Source organism: Nansenia antarctica (assembly GCF_963989245.1).
Source record: "Nansenia antarctica genome assembly, chromosome: 6".
NCBI lineage: Eukaryota > Metazoa > Chordata > Actinopteri > Argentiniformes > Microstomatidae > Nansenia > Nansenia antarctica.
In genome coordinates, this window is record NC_137676.1 from 62918570 (window position 1) to 62938640 (window position 20071).

A 20071-nucleotide genomic window follows, 5' to 3' on the forward strand; every position below is an offset into this window, starting at 1 on the left:
TATTACATGTACAGTTACACCACAGCTCTGCCTGAGTCCCTTTAAGAGGTCAACATTCCATACCCCTGTTTGTCCTTCCTGGTTGCGTCCTGGTTGGCTGGGCAGAATCCTCTCATCGCTAATAATAAAACGAGGTCGTTCACACATCTGATAAAATACGTAGCTAATAGCAAGTTTTTTTAAAGTACATACAGTATCGTACACAAACAGACGACGACCTGATTCCCACAGACTGCCATCCTGTTTCCCTCCCCACGGCCCCAAAAAGTGGATAAGACATTTTTTTACACGTTGTACTTATACATAACAGATAGTTAACTGTGTTTTCCAGTTGCAAACAGCCTAGCCATAGCACCAGAGTCTCTGTATAAAGTATCTCTGTGTTTCCATTGAGGTGCAGTTACCCAGACAGGGAAATCTCATAGTCACTGACAGACAGCAGGGGGCGCCCTACTTTCCTCACATTCTTGGCGTTGGTGATACGAGCCTCCACCTCCGCCGGCTTCTCGAAGTAGAGCACCAGGGCGTGCTCGGTGAGCACGGAGGCCAGGAACTGCTCGAAGGTGATGGCCCAGTCCTTATCTATGCTGGTGCTATGGGGGAGACCGCCTCCGCCGTGGGGCCCACCTCCACCCCGGGGCCCGTTCCCACCTCCACCACGGGGACCGTCGCCGCCGCTGCGCACCAGGACGGTGTCGTCGGCGATGTCCTCGCACTGCAGCTTGTCGTCGAGCTCGTGGGAGCCGGCGCTGAGCACCGAGTAGGACGACATCGATGTGTCGTCTTTGGTCTCGTCGTCCGAAATCAACATGGCCGACGAGGTGCCCGTGTCTTTAGGGGACGAGTCCTCCAGTTTAATATCTTCCATGGAAGGCAGCTGTTTGCCTTCTCCGTCTCCCTTCTCTGGGCCGCACGGACTGGGCTGGCTCTCCTCCGGGCCCCCAGAGAGACAGCCGTCCCCCTGGCCCCTCTGGTTGGTGGGTTTGGTGTCCCTGGCCTCTTCCTCTGGGTCCTGGTCCCCCTCCTGGTCCTGGTCCTGGTCCTTGCCCGGGGGGCAGCAGAAGAGCTTGCCCACCTCGCCCATCTCCAGCAGCAGGCTGGTGACGGTGGCTGTGGCGTGGTACAGCTCCTGCTCCTGAGGGTCCTCGCTGAACATGTTGTAGAGGGTCTTACACAGCTCAATGAACTGGCTCTGTGAGAGAGAGAGAGAGAGAGAGAGAGAGAGAGAGAGAGAGAGAGAGAGAGAGAGAGAGAGAGAGAAAGAGAAAAGAAAGAGAGAGAGAGAGTGTTTACTAAGACTAAGATATAATCCTCTCCTTGCACAACCTGCTGACGTTCTGTTGATTTTCAACACCTTGTATGGCCCGCCAGCCAAGAAAAAGGATAGAACCCCCCGTTTCCCTTTGGGTCAGGGTACCAGAACCAGCAGAGCGGTCGTAGCGGTCCTTACCTGGTTGAGTTTGGGCAGGTCCTTCATGTTCTCCAGCTTGGACCTGGTCTCCTGGTTCCACAGTCGTAGGTAATGACGGTAGTCTGGAGTGTGGATCTTCTTTACTGTAACAACAACAATAACAACAACATTTACATTTTACACTTTTATCCAGTAAGAAATAGTCCTTGTAAAAGCAGCAAAGAAAATCTCTGTTTTTGTAGTTCTGTTCTTCAAGTCACTGGTGATTCCTGAGATAGTGAGTGTGTGTGTGTGTGTGTGTGTGTGTGTGTGTGTGTGTGTGTGTGTGTGTGTGTGTGTGTGTGTGTGTGTGTGTGTGTCTATGTGTGTCTGTGCACGCATGCACCTTGGACAATCTATCCGTTTCACAAATTTAGCGTGACTTTCATCACGGGCTGTACTCAAAGGCATTTTCATTAGTTAGATTCATTTGCCTCCGAATAGCCTAATGGTAGTTTCACGCAATCGAAACTCAATCAATTGGCTACACCATTACATTTCTCCTCTTCGCTTTGGGATTTGAAAACGTCAACAAGAAGATTGTAATCTCCAACATTTAACAGTGTTATCTGGCTTAATAGACTACAGTGAGTTTTGATCTTAAAAGTAGGGTTGTTTGAGTATGTAAGGAGCAGGGAGCGATAACCACGGACACTACTGGAGCATCTTTTTAGCAAAACAAACCTTTGTCAGTCTTGAACGTAACCCTGACGAAGCCATCGTCCTTCTCGCTCTTGCACTTAGGATCATGCCCTAGAGGGAGGGAGAGAGGGCAAAGGTCAGAGGTCATGGTCCAAGGACCCCAATTGAAATAAGCCAGTGGCTTTCTTGGGTTTTTATCCTGTTAGTTGACCTTGTATGTAATATGTACTGTCATGTACCTACTTCTGCAAATCTTCTAATAAAGTTTTCAATCAATCAATCAATGGTCAAAGGTGAAAGGGCAACTGTGTGACTGAAATGGATATGTGTAGGAAAGGACTGTGAGTGAGTGAGTGAATGAGTGAGTGAGCGAGTGAGCGAGTGAGCGAGTGAGCGAACGAGCATGCGTGTGTGTGTATGTATGTGTGTGTGTCTGTCTTGTGACCTTACCATTGGATGTTTCGGGGGTGATGTCCTCAAAGAAGTACTGGGTGGCCTCGAAGGCCGAGTCTGGCTCCTCCTGTTCAGGGATCACCTCTGGAGGGCGCAAGAGAGCGTGATCATCACGTCTGAGTCGTCTCAATGTGTATTATCATTTTATAGAAGTATATTATTACCTCTCATAAGAGGTTTTTAACAATTGACAAAACAATTAACAAAACTCTGGAAACTGGGTTACTGGCCCAGGGACAATGTTTTGATTCAAGTTGCCAGGCAACGGCATACCGCAAAACCACAGGATTTTGAGAATCAAAACAAGCTTTTCAGTTCCCTCTACATTCACTCAAGCGGAGGCTTATCTTCTGACTGGGGGCTCGAGACTCGATTTAAAGCAGCCAAACATGCTGGCTTCCCTCTCAGGGGAGAGCACACATACACACACACACACACACACAGACAGACACAAGACAAGGGGAGTCTTGAGAAGGGAAGCGTTGGTGCTCTATATGACCAGTCAAGCGAGTCAGAGAGAACAAAACAAGTCAAACAAGCTATCCTCTCTCGTTTCTGCTTTTCTGTACGACGGGTCTTTCCTGCGCAGTAGCTCAACTCTTCCCCCTACCCACCCACCCACCCACCCACCCACACACCATACTGTATATTTCCTTCTAGTCTCTCGGTCTCATCTGACCAGTTCACACACGCACACACAGACACACAGACACAGACACAGAGACAGAGACAGAGACAGAGACAGAGACAGAGACAGAGACAGAGACAGAGACAGAGACAGAGACACAGACACAGACACAGACACACACACACTTACCAGGTATCACGTGCATTTTATACAGGAGTTTCAGTTTCTCAATCAGGTCCCCATGACACAAAACACCTGAAACACACATCACAGACCTCATCATTCCACACACACTGGTACCTCCAGGCAGAACCATCAGACTACAGAGGCTCTCTTCTGGACACTGATGTGTTGTCTTACGTGTTGTAAGGGTTAATCCACAAACCACAAAGTGGTTCATCCACTTATGATGAACACTTCATTTGCAGACAAATGCCCACTGTAGACAATTGCTTGTCATCCCCAAGCACACCCCATATATATGGTCTATGTAAACCTTAAGCTCATGGCCACTTTACTACTGAACTATCTATTATTACTAGTTGCACCACTAGTGTATCATGTCTTACCTGTACTATTGTGACTTTTATCTTGTATTATGGCTATTGCCTTATTGTCTGCAAATTGTCTGGATACTGCTAACTACAGTATATCCTGTCATATTTTTTTCACTTATGTTCTGTACTACTGTCACTTTTTAATATTTTCTTCATCTTGAATTATGCCTAATGTCTTGTGCTGCAATGCCAGGAACCGAAGCCTAAGAAGTTTACTCTCTTATACTTGTGTAATGTGACATAACAATGAACATTGAATCCACAATGAAGCATTGTGAGTAGCTACAAAGGACCAAAGAGGTGAGAGGTCAAGTCACAGACGCTTGAAAGGTCATCATGACATGAATCACAGATACTCATTCTTATGACAATCACAAGGTACAAAAAGGCGCACGCCCACACAGACAGTGTATTTTTGTTCCTTTTGATCGGATTATCCGTCGCACGCACACACACACACACGCACACGCACACGCACACACACACACACACACCCCTCCTTCCAAACTCCCCCACTCACTCAGTCCGTTGATGAACTCCCTGAAGTTGATGAGCTGGTGTCCTTTGTGGTCGAGCAGCCTGAAGAAGCGCAGGGCCAGGCTGTCGGAGTGGACGCCGCAGGCCCAGGGGAAGAGCAGCGTGAACAGCCCCTTGAACTGCTCCAGGTCGATGCGGTACTGCTCCAGGTAGGGCAGGCTGGGGTCGTGGCGCTCCGTGGGCGCACTGGTGCCTCCCCAGTAGCAGCTGGTTAAGTGCTCCGCCTGGAGTGGGGGGGGGGGGGGGGGCAGGAGGAGGGGGGGGGGGGGGGGGGGGGGGGGGGGCAGGAGGAGGGGGGGGGGGGTGGGGGGGCAGGAGGAGGAGGAAAGACATTGAGCCAAGAATGTGTTGGATTGACGTACCAGAGGGTATGTCTTGTATTGCTACCACATCATTTCTCAGTATATACCTGGTCTGTGCTGTGCCTGCTGTAAAGCTCTAAAGTTCCAGTTTTGGGTTTTTTCCTAATCCAAAGGGCAAAGAGATTCTGAAACAAAGTGGACTGACACGGATCTTTATCGTATCAACATGACGTGTTGTGACAATCACCTACGTCACATCTGACCTCGTTGACACCGGGCTTCTCCAGTTCAGAAGTGGAAAACCGTTGCAGGAAGTAGCTACACAAAGAGGGTGGAAACCCCGTTTGAAACGAGTGACGCCTCGCGACCAAACCATTCAAATGCCTTCCAGCAACAACGCAAAATAGTCCTACCCGGTCGGAAAAGGCAAAACAAGCAACATTCTGTGTGTGTGTGTGTGTGTGTGGGGGGGGGGGGGGGGTTCTTAGCATTGTAACATCCAATGACATCGCGAGCACATTCTCCCATCGCTCTGTCCAGTTCAATCCAAGCCTGACCGGCTGCTCAAAAAATCCTCCTGACCTCCAAAAGAGGCGTGAGAACAACATGATTTGGAGGTATGGCTACGCGAGACGGCATCTTATGTAACGACTTTTGTTTAAGCATGTGACGTCGATCATGGGGAACAATTTCACTCTTAAATTGTTATTATCATCATCATGATAAAGCATTCCCCTGGATCATTAGAACACATCTATCCTGACCATGTCTTTTAACAGGGCTGGGCAGTAAGCATATGTTGGCTTAATGGGATGCCAATAGATAAAGGGAGAGAGAGCGAAAGAGAGAGAGAGAGCGAAAGAGAGAGAGAGAGAGAGAGAGAGAGAGAGAGAGAGAGAGAGAGAGAGAGAGAGAGAGAGAGAGAGAGAGAAAGCGAGGGAGATAGAGGGAGCAAAGTGCTGTTGCCAGGGTTTTATCTCAGTGTGACTCTACGGATATCCACTGCCTGCTTGAATTACAGCCAATAATTCAGTGTTGCCGTGGCAGCAGGGCACTCCGCGAGAACTGTGAGAAACGAGAGACCTCGCCAAAAGACAGAGCCTGGCTGAGTAAAGGCCCCTCCTCTGCAACCCGTTGGCTATTGGCCACTTTGGCTGTCGCTCACCTTGAACAGGACGTAGAGCTCCTCCAGTTCATCAATGCTGAAGGCGGTCTCTGTCACGATGGTTCTGACCTGAGGGGAAGGAGAGAGGCTCTCACCAGTGTCTACACCCAGACTCATAAAAAACGAATCTAATGATTCCCAAATGAAAACAGCTCTTATATCAAGACCATCGGCTGTAAAAACACTACACAATGACTCTGTATGGCGCTGGTAGATGGTGTATGAAAGCATGGTGGCGTTGAGAGTGTGTGAGGGGAGGGTCTTTACCACATTGCGTTTGGTGGTGTCCTCGATGGTCTGGATCACCCTCAGTCTCTGTTTGAAGCGCATCTGTTCAATCACGTCTGCCCGGATGGAGCCAAACTTCTGCTCAGCGGGAGAGAGAGAGAAAGAGCAAGAGAGAGGGAGGGAGGGAGAGAAAGAAAGTTAGAGAGATAGATAGAGAAAGAGAGGAGGGGGGAGAGAGAAAGAGAGGGGGGAGAGAGAGAGAGAAAGATAGAGAGAGATAGAGAGAGAGAAGAGAAGGGGGGGGGGGGAGAAAGAGAGACAGGGAGATGGAGGGTATAGAAAGAGATAGAGAAAGAAAGCGGGAGAGATAGGGGGGGGGAAGAGGTTATTCTGGGTTACCCATTAGTCTAATATCGGTCAACACAGCGTTTCTCCAGTTCACGGATTAGCATCAGCAGGAAGAGCGGTTGAGGGGACGCGGGCGCAGAGCCAGGTAAACAGACCCCTGCATAATACATGGAGGCATCACAAACACGATGTAGGAAGTATTCCAACAGTGCTCTGACACAGCACTCTACGGTGTGGCCACAGAAGGGCTGGCACCGGTTTACATCAGAAAAGACAAACATGATCCTATTAGGGGACGGACGGACGGACGGACGGACAGATGGATGGACAGACAGATAAAAAAGACAGCCAGGCAGAAAGGTGGGCAGACAGACAGACGGACGTCCGGACAGACAGACACGCAGACAGACGGAGGGACAGACCCACCTCGTAGGAGCTGCGGACCAGCTTGAAGATGTCCACCTCGGGGTGGGGCTCGCCGTCGTCCGTCAGCAGGGAGTGGAGGTGGGGGATGGGGGGCAGGGTGCTGTCCTTATTGGTCACACTGTCCAGGTACCTACACACACACACACACACACACACACACACACACACACACACACACACACAATCAGACAAGACTCTGTATATAATAATACATTATGTATTATAGGACAGATATAACATATAGGAACATATATAGTATTATATGCATGCAGTACATACAGTAAAGTATATAATACATCATATATTATAGAACAGGTACTGCATATTTATGAGAGAATGGAATCTGCTTTATTGACACTTCATATTCCAAGTGCTGTATTGAAGTCCCAGCTGTATACACACACACGCACGCGCACACACACACACACACACACATACACTCTCACACACACACACACACACACACACACACACACACACACACACACACACACACACACTCGCCCGCCCACCTGCCGAGCACGGTCAAAGCCTCCCCGTCGTCCTTGCAGCAGAGCAGCTGGTGGATGTTGGCGTGCAGCACGGACAGCGCCAGCTGGAAGATGACCTTGATGCCCTCGTAGAAGAAGCAGTCCACCACCACCACGGCACTCTCGAAGGGCATGACGCTGAGGAACACGGTGAGGAACCAGGACAGGGAGATGGTGGAGATCACCCCCAGGTCCTGCATGCAGTCGTACAGCTGGGGCACGTACTCCCTGGCCAGCTCCTCAAACACACCCTGGTCCACCAGAGCTCCTGTGGAGAGGAGAGAGGCGGTGGGGGGGGGGGGGGAAATTAGCTTTTCCTTTGATGAGCGTTGCCATCTTCAAAGAACACAACATTAGCAGGCACTTCTCCAGTAAGCATGCTAACTATGCTAGCAACTTGCTATCTGCACAAGAAAGAGAAAAGAGGGTTGCCACATTGGCTGCAAATTGACAAGCCTGCCAGAACATTATTCGTTCGACAATCCACCGTTCCAACTCAACTAAGGTCGAGTGACATGCTGCTGTCTCACAGAATCACAAAGCATAGCAAGCCTTTTTCAGAGGGCGAATTTGTGAAGGAATGCATGGTGGAGGCTGCTTAGCTGGTCACCCCGGACAGTGAAGCCCATTTTGAGAACATTAGCCTGTCACGGAGATCAGTTACACGGAGGGTGGAATCTTAGTTCCCAGTTGGAGAGGAAAGTGACAGATTTCAAAGTATTTTTCACTTGCGCTGGACTACAGTATGGACATTAAGGACACTACACAACAACTGTTTGTCTTTATCAGAGGGATAAACGAGAACTTTGAAATTACATAGGAATTTCTTTCCATGGAATCATGAAAAGGGACTACTACGGGACAAGACTTATTCAACAGCGTTTCTGCTTGCCTCAAACGACAGAATTGGTCATGGGATAAATTGGTAAATGTCACTACCGATGGTTCTCCAAATCTTACGGGCAAAAACGTGGGCCTTTTGAAGAGAATTCAGGACATAGTGAGAGAGGTGTCGCCGCACTCTGAGGGAACTTTCTTGCATTGCATTATCCACCAAGAATCTCTGGGTAAATCTGTACTTGGACTGGAGCATGTTCTTTGAGTGGTTGTGAAACTGGTAAACTTTGTCAGAGCTAGAGGACTCAATCACTGTAAATTCATTCAACTGTTAGAGGACACTGACGCAGAGCATGGTGACTTACTTTATCATTCAAACGTTTGCTGGTTAAGTCAAGGGAGAGTATTTAAACGGGTGCGAGATTTGAGAGAGGAGATTGGCATGTTTATGGACAGTGTAGGTAAAGCTTTTAGGTTTTCCCCAAACTGCATGATGGCTGCACGACTTTGCATTTGCCATAGACATTAACGTAAAACTACAGGGGGGAAAATGTGTTTGTGCATGAACTGTACAACCACGTGAAGGCATTCAGAGCCAAGCTGGTGTTGTTCACCAGGCAGTTAAGAGACATGTCATTCATTCCTTTTCCGACACTGGCTTCTGTGGAGGTGTCACCACCCAGCGCAGTGAGATACAGCGGCTGTACATACTGTCAGACTTGCAAAACATACTGTCAGGCTTGCAAGTTTACGCAACGCTTCTCTGACAACGCCAAGATTGAAGATTCACTGGAACTTGTGTCACGCGCCCTTTCTCATGATTATGAGAAAGCACCACCGAACATGCAGCTGGAGCTTATTGATCTCCAGTGTGACACGACACTCCGGGAGGAAACCATCACTCTGTCCAGGTTCTATGCCTCATTGAGTGAAACACAGTTAGCTCACACGCGACGGCTGGATCAGAGTAGGTTGGTGCTGTTTGGCTCCACACACACACACACACACACACACACACACACACACTCACACACAGACACACAGACACACGTACCTACGACCCTGGTGTTGTAGTAGTCAGGCAGCATCCTCTCACACAGCGCCACCAGCAGCCAGAAGGCCTCCTCCTCCTTGGCGTACAGCAGCAGCACTGACGTCACGATGTTCATCGCCTGGAGGGGACGGGAACCTAGATTAGGGTACTCCCAGGAGCAGTCAGGACAGAGATAGAAGTGGCACACGGTGCGTGCGTCTGTCTGTCTGTCTGTCTGATTATGTCTGTGTGTGTGTGTGTGTGTGTGTGTCTGAGAATCTATGTGCGTGTTTCTGAGAATGTATGTTTGTGAGTGTGTGTGTGCATCTGACAATATATAAATGTGTGTGTGTGTGTGTGTGTGTGTGTGTGTGTGTGTGTGTGTGTGTGCGTGTGTACCTGGCAGTAGCCTATGTTGGGGTTTCTGAAGGCGTAGGCGGTGAGCACCCTCCGCAGGGCGGCGATGCCCATCTCGTTCTGGAAGGCCGGGTGCTCGGGCAGCGAGCGGTGCAGGTCCCTCTCGATCTCCTCGGTTGCCAGATTGTACTTCCCCATCGACTTCTCCACCAGGTCCTCGTAGTAGCCCGGGTGGGTCGCCATCTCGTTGATTGCCCCTGAGGAGAGACGGAGTAACCACCGTTAAATAAACCACTCTGGTGTACGTCTCGTTATGGACGTGTCTGTTTTTTTTTTGTCGTTCGAGTTTTCTTTTCATGTCAAAGTAGTCCACGTTAAAAGCTATTAGAACCGTAATAATACGTTTTACAGCAAAGTCCTACAATTGTAATGGATCCGATGCCATTCTGAATAACGTTTCTCGTTTATATTCACTCTGGCAACCTGGGGTCTCACGCCATTACGACGGCGTTCAATTTCAAACTCGACACTATTTGTGTGAACTGTGGGAGGCAGCACGCAGTCATACATAATACATGGTTCTTCTCTCCTTTCTTGCCTCAGGCAGACTCCCTAACAGTGAGGACCTTTCTGTATTTTCTTTTATTATTGTGTACTTTGTTTCATCTCTTCAGGCTAAAGATTTACTGTCTCTCCTAAAGACCTCCTCATCTCCTCTATCCCCCCCCCCCCCCATATGGTTTCTCTCCTATAAATATTATTATAAATAATAATAATAATAATTATTATTATTATTATTATTATTATTAAAAAAAATAAAATAAAAGGGAAAAGTAATTATTCCTTCTTCTAGCATTGTAACTGCCAATGGCCCCTAGTTTTGGCATAGATTACTTTTGTATGATTACTGATGGAGAGATGATTCACTTACAACAAATACAAATACATTTGTCTATGTGAGTCACTTTGGATAAAGGCCCCTGCTAAATGCCAAACATTTAAATGTAGGCAGCCATTAATGGGCACACCATTGCAACACAGGCCTAAAGGCCAATGCACACGGCGTTGCGATTTTGTCGCACGACAACATTCGATTCTCAATTCACACCAATGAATGAATGAATGTGAATGGAGAATCGAATGTTGTCGTGCGACAATATCGCATCGCACGCCGTGTGCATTGTCTCATTGGGTCTCATTCAAAACAATGGAATCGAATTTGGCGGTGCAACAAATTCGCACGCCGTGTGCATTGGGCTTAACCATTCAAAAGAGTGTGGGGGGGGTGGGGTTCTTTTCAAATAGAGTACAGCAACCCCCAGGGGAAGAAGAGCCTATTGAACCAGTCTCTCTCAACAAAAAATAAACACTCTTCTGGTTCAGTCAAACACACACGACGGAGACAAGTACTACAGTCAGACTGTGTCCTACCACAGCGAGAGTACAGGGGACCGAGAACCAGCACTCCAACTCTCTATCCATGTCAGCTAGTGGGCACACACGACAGAGACAGCTAACTCGTTAACAGACTCTAATGCCTCCAGGAAGTGCAGGTGTGTGTGCAGCACACAAGGACACTCCCGGACATCACTGACAACAATGGAAGGTACAATAAGTCAATAAAGGAGTGGAACGGTTTAGAACAGATAGATAGATATACAGACAGACAGACAGACAGACAGACAGACTACACAGGTGGAGAGATAAGCACTAGCGGTTAGCTCGGTCGTGTGGCGAGGCCTGTTGACGAGATAGGAGGCGGGCTGAAATAAACCAAACTGTTTTGCATACTACAGATTGAGTCTGAAAAGAAGCGTCCACACACCGAGCTGTTTAGCATATTGCGAAAGCATGTTGACACGCTCTTCTGTGACTTTTACAGTTCTTCTGGCTTAGGTATAGAAATATGTCATCGCAAAGGCCACAGAGTGCATCTCTAAACTCCAAACCAACTCCTACACAAACACTTTCTATGTGTGGTCTTAAGTGTGTGTGTGTGCGTGTGAGTGTGAGTGTGAGTGTGAGTGTGAGTGTGAGTGTGAGTGTGAGTGTGAGTGTGAGTGTGAGTGTGCGTGTGCGTGTGCGTGTGTGCATGCGGTAGGTAGTGAAAGTGGAGCAGAGTGCAAGCTTAGCTAGAGGTTCACTGCTGTTTCACCAGATGGGAATGGTCTGCCAAGGCCAAACTAATGAATTTTTTAATGAAGGCTTTAGTTTATTTTTCATTGCATAACCCCAATGCACTTAGAAAAGCCCAGCTAATATTGGGACTGTCGATACTGAGAATTCAGTTTAATAGTACACTATTCACTGCTCAAACAAATGTGTGCGTGTGCGTGCACAAACTGCATAAATGCATAAACTACAATGGTCAGAGGACGATGCAAAGTTGTTGTTGAGTACATCTCTGAGGATAACTATGACGTCCATGTTTTTACATCATAGGTTTTTCACCTGTGGTAAGTATACTATCTGTGGGTTTCGCTACACGCTCTTGTACGTGTCTGTGTGAGCGTGTGGAGTGTGTGAGTGTGTGTGTGTGTGTGTGTGTGTGTGTGTGTGTGTGTGTGTGTGTGTGTGTGCAGCATGAAGGAACTGGTAAGTATGGTATGAGCAAGTAGCAAATTATTTTCTAACACTTCTCCTGACGTTCAACCCCTCCCCGCCCACTCCGCCCCCAAGTCTATTAGCTTCCTTAGTTACAACCAAATAATCCATTAAAATAAACCATTAAAGAACAATTACACTACACGCAACAACATAGGATAGCAACTTACACGCAACCATGTGAGATATAGATAACATGCAGGGGAAAATATTTCGCTGTATTTTTGATGGAATACATGGAAAAGGTGGATGTTCGTTCTGTGCAGGAGTCAGGCTAATTATTGTTATTATAATTGTTTATCTTTGTCTTAAGGTTGTTAAATTCAAAAAAACTAAAAAACATTTATAATAATTGGCTATTGAATTTTCTCATCCAACAGACAGCTTTGCTGTACATTTCATGTCCTGGCCCGTGTTGAATGTGGAGTGTGAGTATAAAGGTGGTGGCATAAAGGTACAGTGTTCCCACACCTTCTGAAACATCAAATTCAAGCACATTTCAAGGACTTTCAAGCACCTTTCAAGCACTTTTCAAGGACTCAATTCCCTCAAATTCAAGGACCCAACACAGCATAGTTTGAGACAGAACCAAAACATTTTTGAATAAAAAAAAATTTGAGAGAGAGAGAGAGAGGGGGGAGGGATTCAAGCACTTCCAATGACCTTCCAATGTCTATTTTCAAAAACGTTTAAGACCTTGATTTCTTTTTCTCAAATTCACAAACTTTCAAGGATTTCTAGGACCCGTGGGAACCCTGTAGGTACATAGGTAGGTGTGTGTGTGTGTGTGTATGTGTATGTGTGTGTGTGCGTGCGTGCGTATTCTCACCAGAGAATAGCAGCCACATCTCTCCCCTCATATTTTCAGGGATTCCCTTCAGCACCAGGTCCTTGGTCTTCTCTGTGCGGTACATACACACGCCCTGACCGTACTCTGTGAAGTGGTTCTTCCACGCCTGCTCCTTCAGAAACTCCTTCGCCTGAAGACAGAGAGGCAGAGAAATACAAACATTTGAAGAGACTTTCATGCCAATAAAAAAGAAAGAGAGAAAGAGAGAGAGATTACCAAACATCTATATTTATTGTGACAAAGTCTGATTCTTCTGTTACAAAAGAAAGTGAGAGTGTGTGTGATATTTCTGTACTGAATGTTTTCTGCCCTAACTGAGCTGTTTGACAACAAAATTTCCCCATTGGGGACAATAAAGGTTTTCAATCAATCAATCAATAGAGGGAAAGTGAGCATGAAATTACAAGCACAGAAACTATTATTCCAATTTTCCTTTCGAAGAGGCAAGAGGAATTTCATTAGGGTTTGTTTACTTCAATTAACTCTGGTCCACACGCACACATGCACACACACACACGTACACACACACGCACACAGGCACACACACACACACGTACACACACGTACACACACACACACACACACACTTCATCAGCAGCTCAGTACAAGCTTTTGAACTTTATCACTTTGCTGACATCCTGATGGAGGTGAAGGCAGGGAACAGAACAGAGAGTGCAAGCCAAGCATTGTTTCCTATCAAGGTAGAGGCTGACTCCCATGTGTGTGTTTGGGAGTTAGTGAGGAGCCTGGCCTGGTTTGAGGATCTGAGAGGAGTTGCAAACAGTTAGTGCTTCCCTGTAGCTTGATATACTGTACGGACACACACACACACTCACACACACACACACACACACACACACACAAACTTAAGTTCATGCTCTACAGTCCATCGAGTTCCACAAACAGTGTTTCCCTTCAGACCCACATTGTACCTTTCAGTACATCTGAGGACCGTATCTGTAACCCTTACATGACCGTGTCTGACCGTGTGTGAGCGTACCAGTTTGGGGTTGAACTCCTCGGGCGAGCGGCGGCGGTACATGGTCATGAGGGCCTGCGTGGCGGTGGGCACGCTGTTGTCGTTGAGGTTGAACTGGCGCTCGCTCTCGCCCTCCGAGCCCAGGCTGCGCTGGGAACTGCTGGAGAGGAGGGAGCCCTGAGAGTACACCTGGAGGAGAGAGGGAGGGAGGGAGAGAGGGAGGGAGGGAGAGAGGGAGAGAGAGAGAGAGAAGGTGGGAGGAGTGGGGGGGAAGAGAGAGACAGAAAGAAAGAAAGAAAGAAAGAAAGAAAGAAAGAAAGAAAGAGAGAGCGATGAGTAGGCGGGAGAGAGAGGAGTGGTGGGGGAGAGAGAGAGAGAGAGGTGGGGGGGAAGAGAGAGAAAGAGAGTGAGTGAAAAACTGGTTTAGGATCATAGGACGAGCCACGAATGCTGCGTGTGTTACAGAGTTTCAACAGAGCTGTCGTGGGGACTGCAGGAGAGTCGAGGACCCTGCGACCCTGCAACCCTGCAACCCGGCACACACAGGGGAGGAAAGGTCCAGACACATGCCAATGATGTACACTTTATTAGGAACACTATATACTCACACTGGGTACACTGCCTTCACTCTCAAAACAGCCTCAATTCAAGAAGGTGTACAGGAGTTCCTAATAAGGTGTTTAGTGAGTGTATACATTATGTTCAGGGGTGCACATAACTTTTTGGGGCCAGTGCTCAGAGGAGCACCTAGGGATGCTGCTTGGTGCTCCCCGAGCTCGCGAGTCACGACCCGTCCCACAGGATGGATAAAAAAGGGATACATGGATATATTATTAGCAAAACGACATTTATTCATAAATAAAGATGAACGACCAAATTATTGTGTGCAAAACAAAAGAAACAAATGCAAAATCAAATGACTGCTCTTTAAGAATGAAAGTCTGTCCGACTCCTTTAAACACAATGAAATCAACTGACATCTCTTTAAGCACTAACTGAATGTCTGTTCTTTAAACACACTGAAATAAACTGACATCTCTTTAAGCACTAACTGAATGTCTGTTCTTTAAACACACTGATATAAACGGACATCTCTTTAAGCACTGCTCTGTTCTGTAAACACTGAAATCAACTTTTCCACATAAAAAAAAAAAAAAAAAAAGAGCTGTTGGTGCGCAAGAGCGCCTTCATGCGGCTGATCTGCCGCGCAGCATGCATTTTGGCGACGCATGCGCACTGGCGCACCAGTTATGTGCACCCCTGATTATGTTATAGTCAGTGTATGAATATACTGGATGCATGTCCCTGCACAGCTGTGTGACAAAGATGGACAGAGGAGCGTTTGGTTCTGGTGCTAAAATCACATCAGCGAAGATGTAAGGGGAGGCTGGTGGAGGTAGAAATTGGAGGACGGGCTCATTGTAACGCATTGGAATGGAATGAGGAACGGTATCAAACAGGCGTGAGGCGTTCCATGCATTACAATGAGCCCTCCTCCGATTTCTACCTCCACCAGCCTCCACTGATGTAGATTGCCCAGAGGTGCTTCTCCTCTCTCTCCTCTGCTTCTCTCTCTCCTCTGCTTCTCTCTCTCTCTCTCTCCCCCCCCCTCTCTCTCTCTCTCCCCCTCCCTCTCCCTCCCTCTCTCTCCCTCCCTCCCTCCCTCACCTCGTCATCTGAGCTGTTGAGGCTGCCCGTGGTCTCTCTCTCCAGGTAGATCTTGGAGGTCGTCTGCTGCAGGAAGTCAGAGATCCTCTGGACCAGGAAGTCGCGGTCCTTCAGGTTGGCGAACAGGAAGGTCATCCTGTTCTTGGTGCTGATGGACAGTGGTCTGGGCAGCACGTTGGAGCTGTCCGCCTTCTCCACGATGGTCACCTGGGCCGACACACGCACACGCACCACACACACACACCACACATGCACACCACACACACACCACACACACACATCACACACACACCACACACACAGTTTCAACCAAACTTCAACCAAACTTATGCGAGTAAGAGTAAACAAATGTATGCGAGTATTTCTAATCTCCTATTCAACACCATTATAGTTCTATTCCTAATAAAAGTGTTAGGTAGTATTAAATGTATAACAGTATACCAAATGTATAGTCATTTATGTTTATCAATGTTTTTGTAGATCAATTGAGTAATATAATATTTGTCATAACCCCCTGGTTTATACATCTGGTACCAAACATCACAAGCTCGAGGGTGCCCCTATGTGCACCTACTTGCACTTCACACTGTCTGCTCCACCAGTGATTGAGGTTGTGTGCATGTGAATGTGTGTGTGTGTGTGTGTGTGTGTGTGTGTGTGTGCGCGTGCGGATGTGTGTGTGCGTGTGTGTGTGTGCGTGTGTGCATGTGTGCGTGCGTCTGAGTTTAAGATGGCTGACGAGGATACGATGTGACATCAGTGCAGAGTGGAGGATTCCTGAGCACCGTGACGAAGTGTGTGTGTGTGTGTGTGTGTGTGTGTGTGTGTGTGTGTGTGTGTGTGTGTGTGTGTGTGTGTGTGTGTGCGTGCGTGAGACTAAAGCAGACTGGGAACGACAGCCCTCCACCTGAGTGTTGCTGCTCTTTTTCCCTCCCCTGCAAGCCCCTTTGAGCATGAAAAACACGCACGCATGCACACACACGTCCCTACAGAATACAGAATAAGTGCCCTAGCAGTAGTCCCCTCACCGCCCCCCCAGTCTAGCCCTACAGCCCCACCTCTCTGAGGGGGATGATGAGGCTGCACAGGATCTCCTCCTTGCTGGTGAAGCAGATGTAGTTGGTGGAGACGAACATCTGGCCCAGGATGTGCATCTTGTTGAAGGGGGTCCACAGGGTGCAGTCCGTGTGCCCGTCCAGCTTCTCGTCCTTGGGCAGGCGGAACAGCGCCCGGTAGCGCTCGCTCTTAGCCCTGGCGTCCAGGTCCCTGAGGGCAGGAATCAACAAAACAGCAAGTTAGATAGTTGTTGACAACAGCAGTCGGTGAACATGTTTGTTCCGTTTAGAACAGTGACAGTTTACCTTTTCCTATGCAATTTGAAATGAAGCAGGCTGCCTTTTGATCCTATATTTAGATATTCTATGACAACTACAACAAACTACAGTGTAGTTTTAGAGCATGGAAAACATCAGAACATAACGTATAATGGCGAGAAGAAAAGGCCGTCATCTAAACAGCTACTTGAGATCACCGGAGGAAAAGCATTTCTCTCAGAAGTAGAAAACATAAATGTTGGAGGCATATGTCCAGCGCAGCTAAAACAGGCCGGGGTACAATGCTGCTGAGCGGACTGAACTTGGCATCCCTTGTGGCTCTTTTAATAGCTTGGCCGACAGCCACATTTTTATGCTTCAAACTACACTTTTAGTGTTGTAATCCATAACTCGTTACTGGCCGACTTTTACTAGGTAATTACCTTTGCGACACCTAAGCTTGCGTCATTGTCCGAGGTTGTAAACCTACTGCCCTCAGCCACAGATCCCAGCCCTCTCAGCCGTATCTTCACATGGACGCCCTATACAATTTGCTGGTTAAAATGGAGCGGTCATGCATTCATATTCTTGGTCTCAAGGTGCTTTTTACGATTCCACATTGTATTCCGGAGTACATTGAACTATATTGATGCGAAGAGACACTAGCAGTCTACTTCAATAAAATGAAAATATCCCCCCAGTTCTCTAAGGGCTGAGGATACTATATCAACAGCTTGTTTGTTTTATAGACTGTAGCCATTACGCAATAAGGCTGAACAACTCCCCCTCTGGCTGGCTCGATTGGTGTGATCAGAGTCAGGTGGGAGGATGTTAAATCCTATTATAAGGTTTTCAGATGTCTATTAGGTCTATCTTTATTTTATTTTATTCTATTTTCGACTTTTTGTATTATTTATTTTAGTCTACTATACGATTAATCACTTTATTTTGTGGTTTGTGGTCTGAGCTGCTGTAACGCCTGAATTTCCTCTCAGGGATCAATAAAGTATCTACCTATCTATCTATCTATCTATCTATTATGTGGCCTTTTCACCAAAGATCGCCGTTAACGGCTGCATCATAATCAACCACAGCAACCCAGCCTGTGATGTGGACGCCCCACTGGGCCTCCACTACCAGGTCAGCCTACTTGAGTTTAGCACCAGGCCCCCCTCAACAACGGTATCAACCTCACCTCAATTAAACTCCTCTCGACTCTTGATAGTGGACAGGTTATTTGACGGACTGATTCACAAAACTCCCCCCGATACACAACAAACTTAGGGAAGCCTCACTGACCAATCCTCCAGAGAGTAGACAGGTTCTTCTGCGCCGTAGTAACAAAGCCCCCCCCCCCACACACACACACACACACACACACACACACACACACACACACACACACTTCCTCCTCCAAACCCAACCCAAACCTCACCTCTTGAGCGCCGACACCTTCTTGGGGGACTTCCTCTTGAGCTTGGGCAGCGAGCGGTCCTGCTCGAAGCCCTTGTTGTCCAGCAGCTGGCGCATGGCGATGTTGGCCAGCTGCTCCATCAGCTTGAAGGTCTCGTTGATGTTGAGGAAGACGGAAAAGACGTACTCGCTGTCCCGCGTGCTCACCTTCGGACAGACACATTCAGTTCAGCTACTCTGGGAGGACGGGAGAGTGAGCACGAACTATAACTACACCTCTTTATTGTAAAAACCTACACATTCCGGATTTGTTTTGCATAAATGACGAGGCTTCATTTTGTAGCCAATCAAAGTATTGTTGGTAGGCAAACACCACATAAAACACTTGGCACTCTAGGTGGTGAGTGTTCTGGAATTATTTGGCAGTTGTCAGTGCTCACCTTGACCATGTCAGGCAGAAGGAGGGTGGCACTTTTCTCACACTGGGTGATGTCAGCCCAGCGGTTCACCAGCTTGACTGAGGTGGGGGGGGTAAGAGTGGGAGGGGGAGAGGGCGTGGGGAGAGATGGGGGTGGAGAGAGAGAGAGAGGGTGATTGAGAAGGAGAATACGAGGAAGGAGAAGAAAGAGTGAAGGCAGAAAGAGGAGGAGGGGAGGAGAGGGGGGGAGTGAAAGAAGGAAATAGCGAGGAAAGTGAAGCAGGAGCAGGCGGAGGAGGGCAAATAGTGGGTGAGATTAGAGGCGACGGAAAGCAAGCAAGGGAGAGATAAGAATGGGGAGAGGGAGAGAGACCAGTTGAAATATACATCTTAAACTATCTTAAAAATGCAACCCAAAAAGACTTCAAAGACGTGCCCCAGTTCTGGGTCTTCAGAGGGGGGTTTTGGAGTGCAGAGTGCAGACTGCAACGTTTAATAGAACATATGAACACATCTCTATACTTTTGAAGGGAACTTCTGCAGGGGCATTTTGCTCGAATTATGATTAGAATAATAATAATTAAGCCCTTTCCTGGGAAATCAAAGAGAGTTTCAGAAATGTTGGGTGTGTATCTGAGTAGAGTTAATATTTGGTGGTGTGTTTGTTGATGGTGTAATCTATTGTGGCATGCGCGGGCGTGCGTGCATAAGTGCATATATGCGTGTGTACGATCACGTGTGCATCTTTGTGCCAGCGGTCCCTGCCCTCTTTGCACAGCATGTAGGAGTAGAGACATAGTCAGGTGGTGTGTGTGTGTGTGTGTGTGTGTGTGTGTGTGTGTGTGTGTGTGTGTGTGTGTGCGGAAGGGGGGAGCGCATGCGTGTGTGGGGGTTTGCGAGTGTGTGTGTGTGTGGCCTTACCCTCTTTGCCCAGCATGTAGGAGTAGAAGCAGAGGTGGTTGATGCTGAGGTAGAGCCAGCCCTGGCGTGGCACCTTGCCCTTCCAGTAGCTGCAGGAGTAGTAGTTGACCAGCTTCTCCTCCTCCGGCATGCCAAACAGCTTACGGAACTTGGCCATGGCCTCCTTGAACTTGTCCGTGTCGTCGTCCTCCTTGACGTCATGGTTCTTGTTGTACTCTGCGATGATGCCCTTCGATGAGGGGGAAGGAGAGACAAGAAGAAGGGATGATCGAGAGAGAGAGAGAGAGAGAGAGAATTAGTTTTTAGTCGTATGAGGGGGGGATGGAGAGAGTGACTAGAAGTGAGAGATGGGGATTCATGTTTCTTTCACTCAACCCATAATAAGAGCTGCAATAGTTGAATTAGGGTTAGG

The 20071-nt window shown here is 47.8% G+C and overlaps 1 protein-coding gene across 1 annotated transcript in view; it reads right to left on the reverse strand.

The window, feature by feature from the left end:
• Positions 1–400: 400 nt before the first annotated feature.
• Positions 401–20071, reverse strand: part of tbc1d9 (TBC1 domain family, member 9 (with GRAM domain)) — a gene marked incomplete at both ends in the record, with an annotated part of 28663 nt that continues 8992 nt past the window's right edge. Inside the window, 19 exons of the mRNA XM_080533191.1 lie at positions 401–1192; positions 1451–1554; positions 2135–2203; positions 2543–2629; positions 3363–3428; positions 4251–4491; positions 5735–5803; positions 6002–6100; positions 6737–6866; positions 7249–7534; positions 9158–9275; positions 9536–9750; positions 12927–13077; positions 13948–14115; positions 15595–15801; positions 16653–16860; positions 18343–18527; positions 18761–18837; positions 19660–19888. Coding sequence (XP_080389317.1) covers positions 401–1192; positions 1451–1554; positions 2135–2203; positions 2543–2629; positions 3363–3428; positions 4251–4491; positions 5735–5803; positions 6002–6100; positions 6737–6866; positions 7249–7534; positions 9158–9275; positions 9536–9750; positions 12927–13077; positions 13948–14115; positions 15595–15801; positions 16653–16860; positions 18343–18527; positions 18761–18837; positions 19660–19888 — 3501 coding nt within the window. The remainder of the gene's footprint in view (positions 1193–1450; positions 1555–2134; positions 2204–2542; positions 2630–3362; positions 3429–4250; positions 4492–5734; positions 5804–6001; positions 6101–6736; positions 6867–7248; positions 7535–9157; positions 9276–9535; positions 9751–12926; positions 13078–13947; positions 14116–15594; positions 15802–16652; positions 16861–18342; positions 18528–18760; positions 18838–19659; positions 19889–20071) is intronic.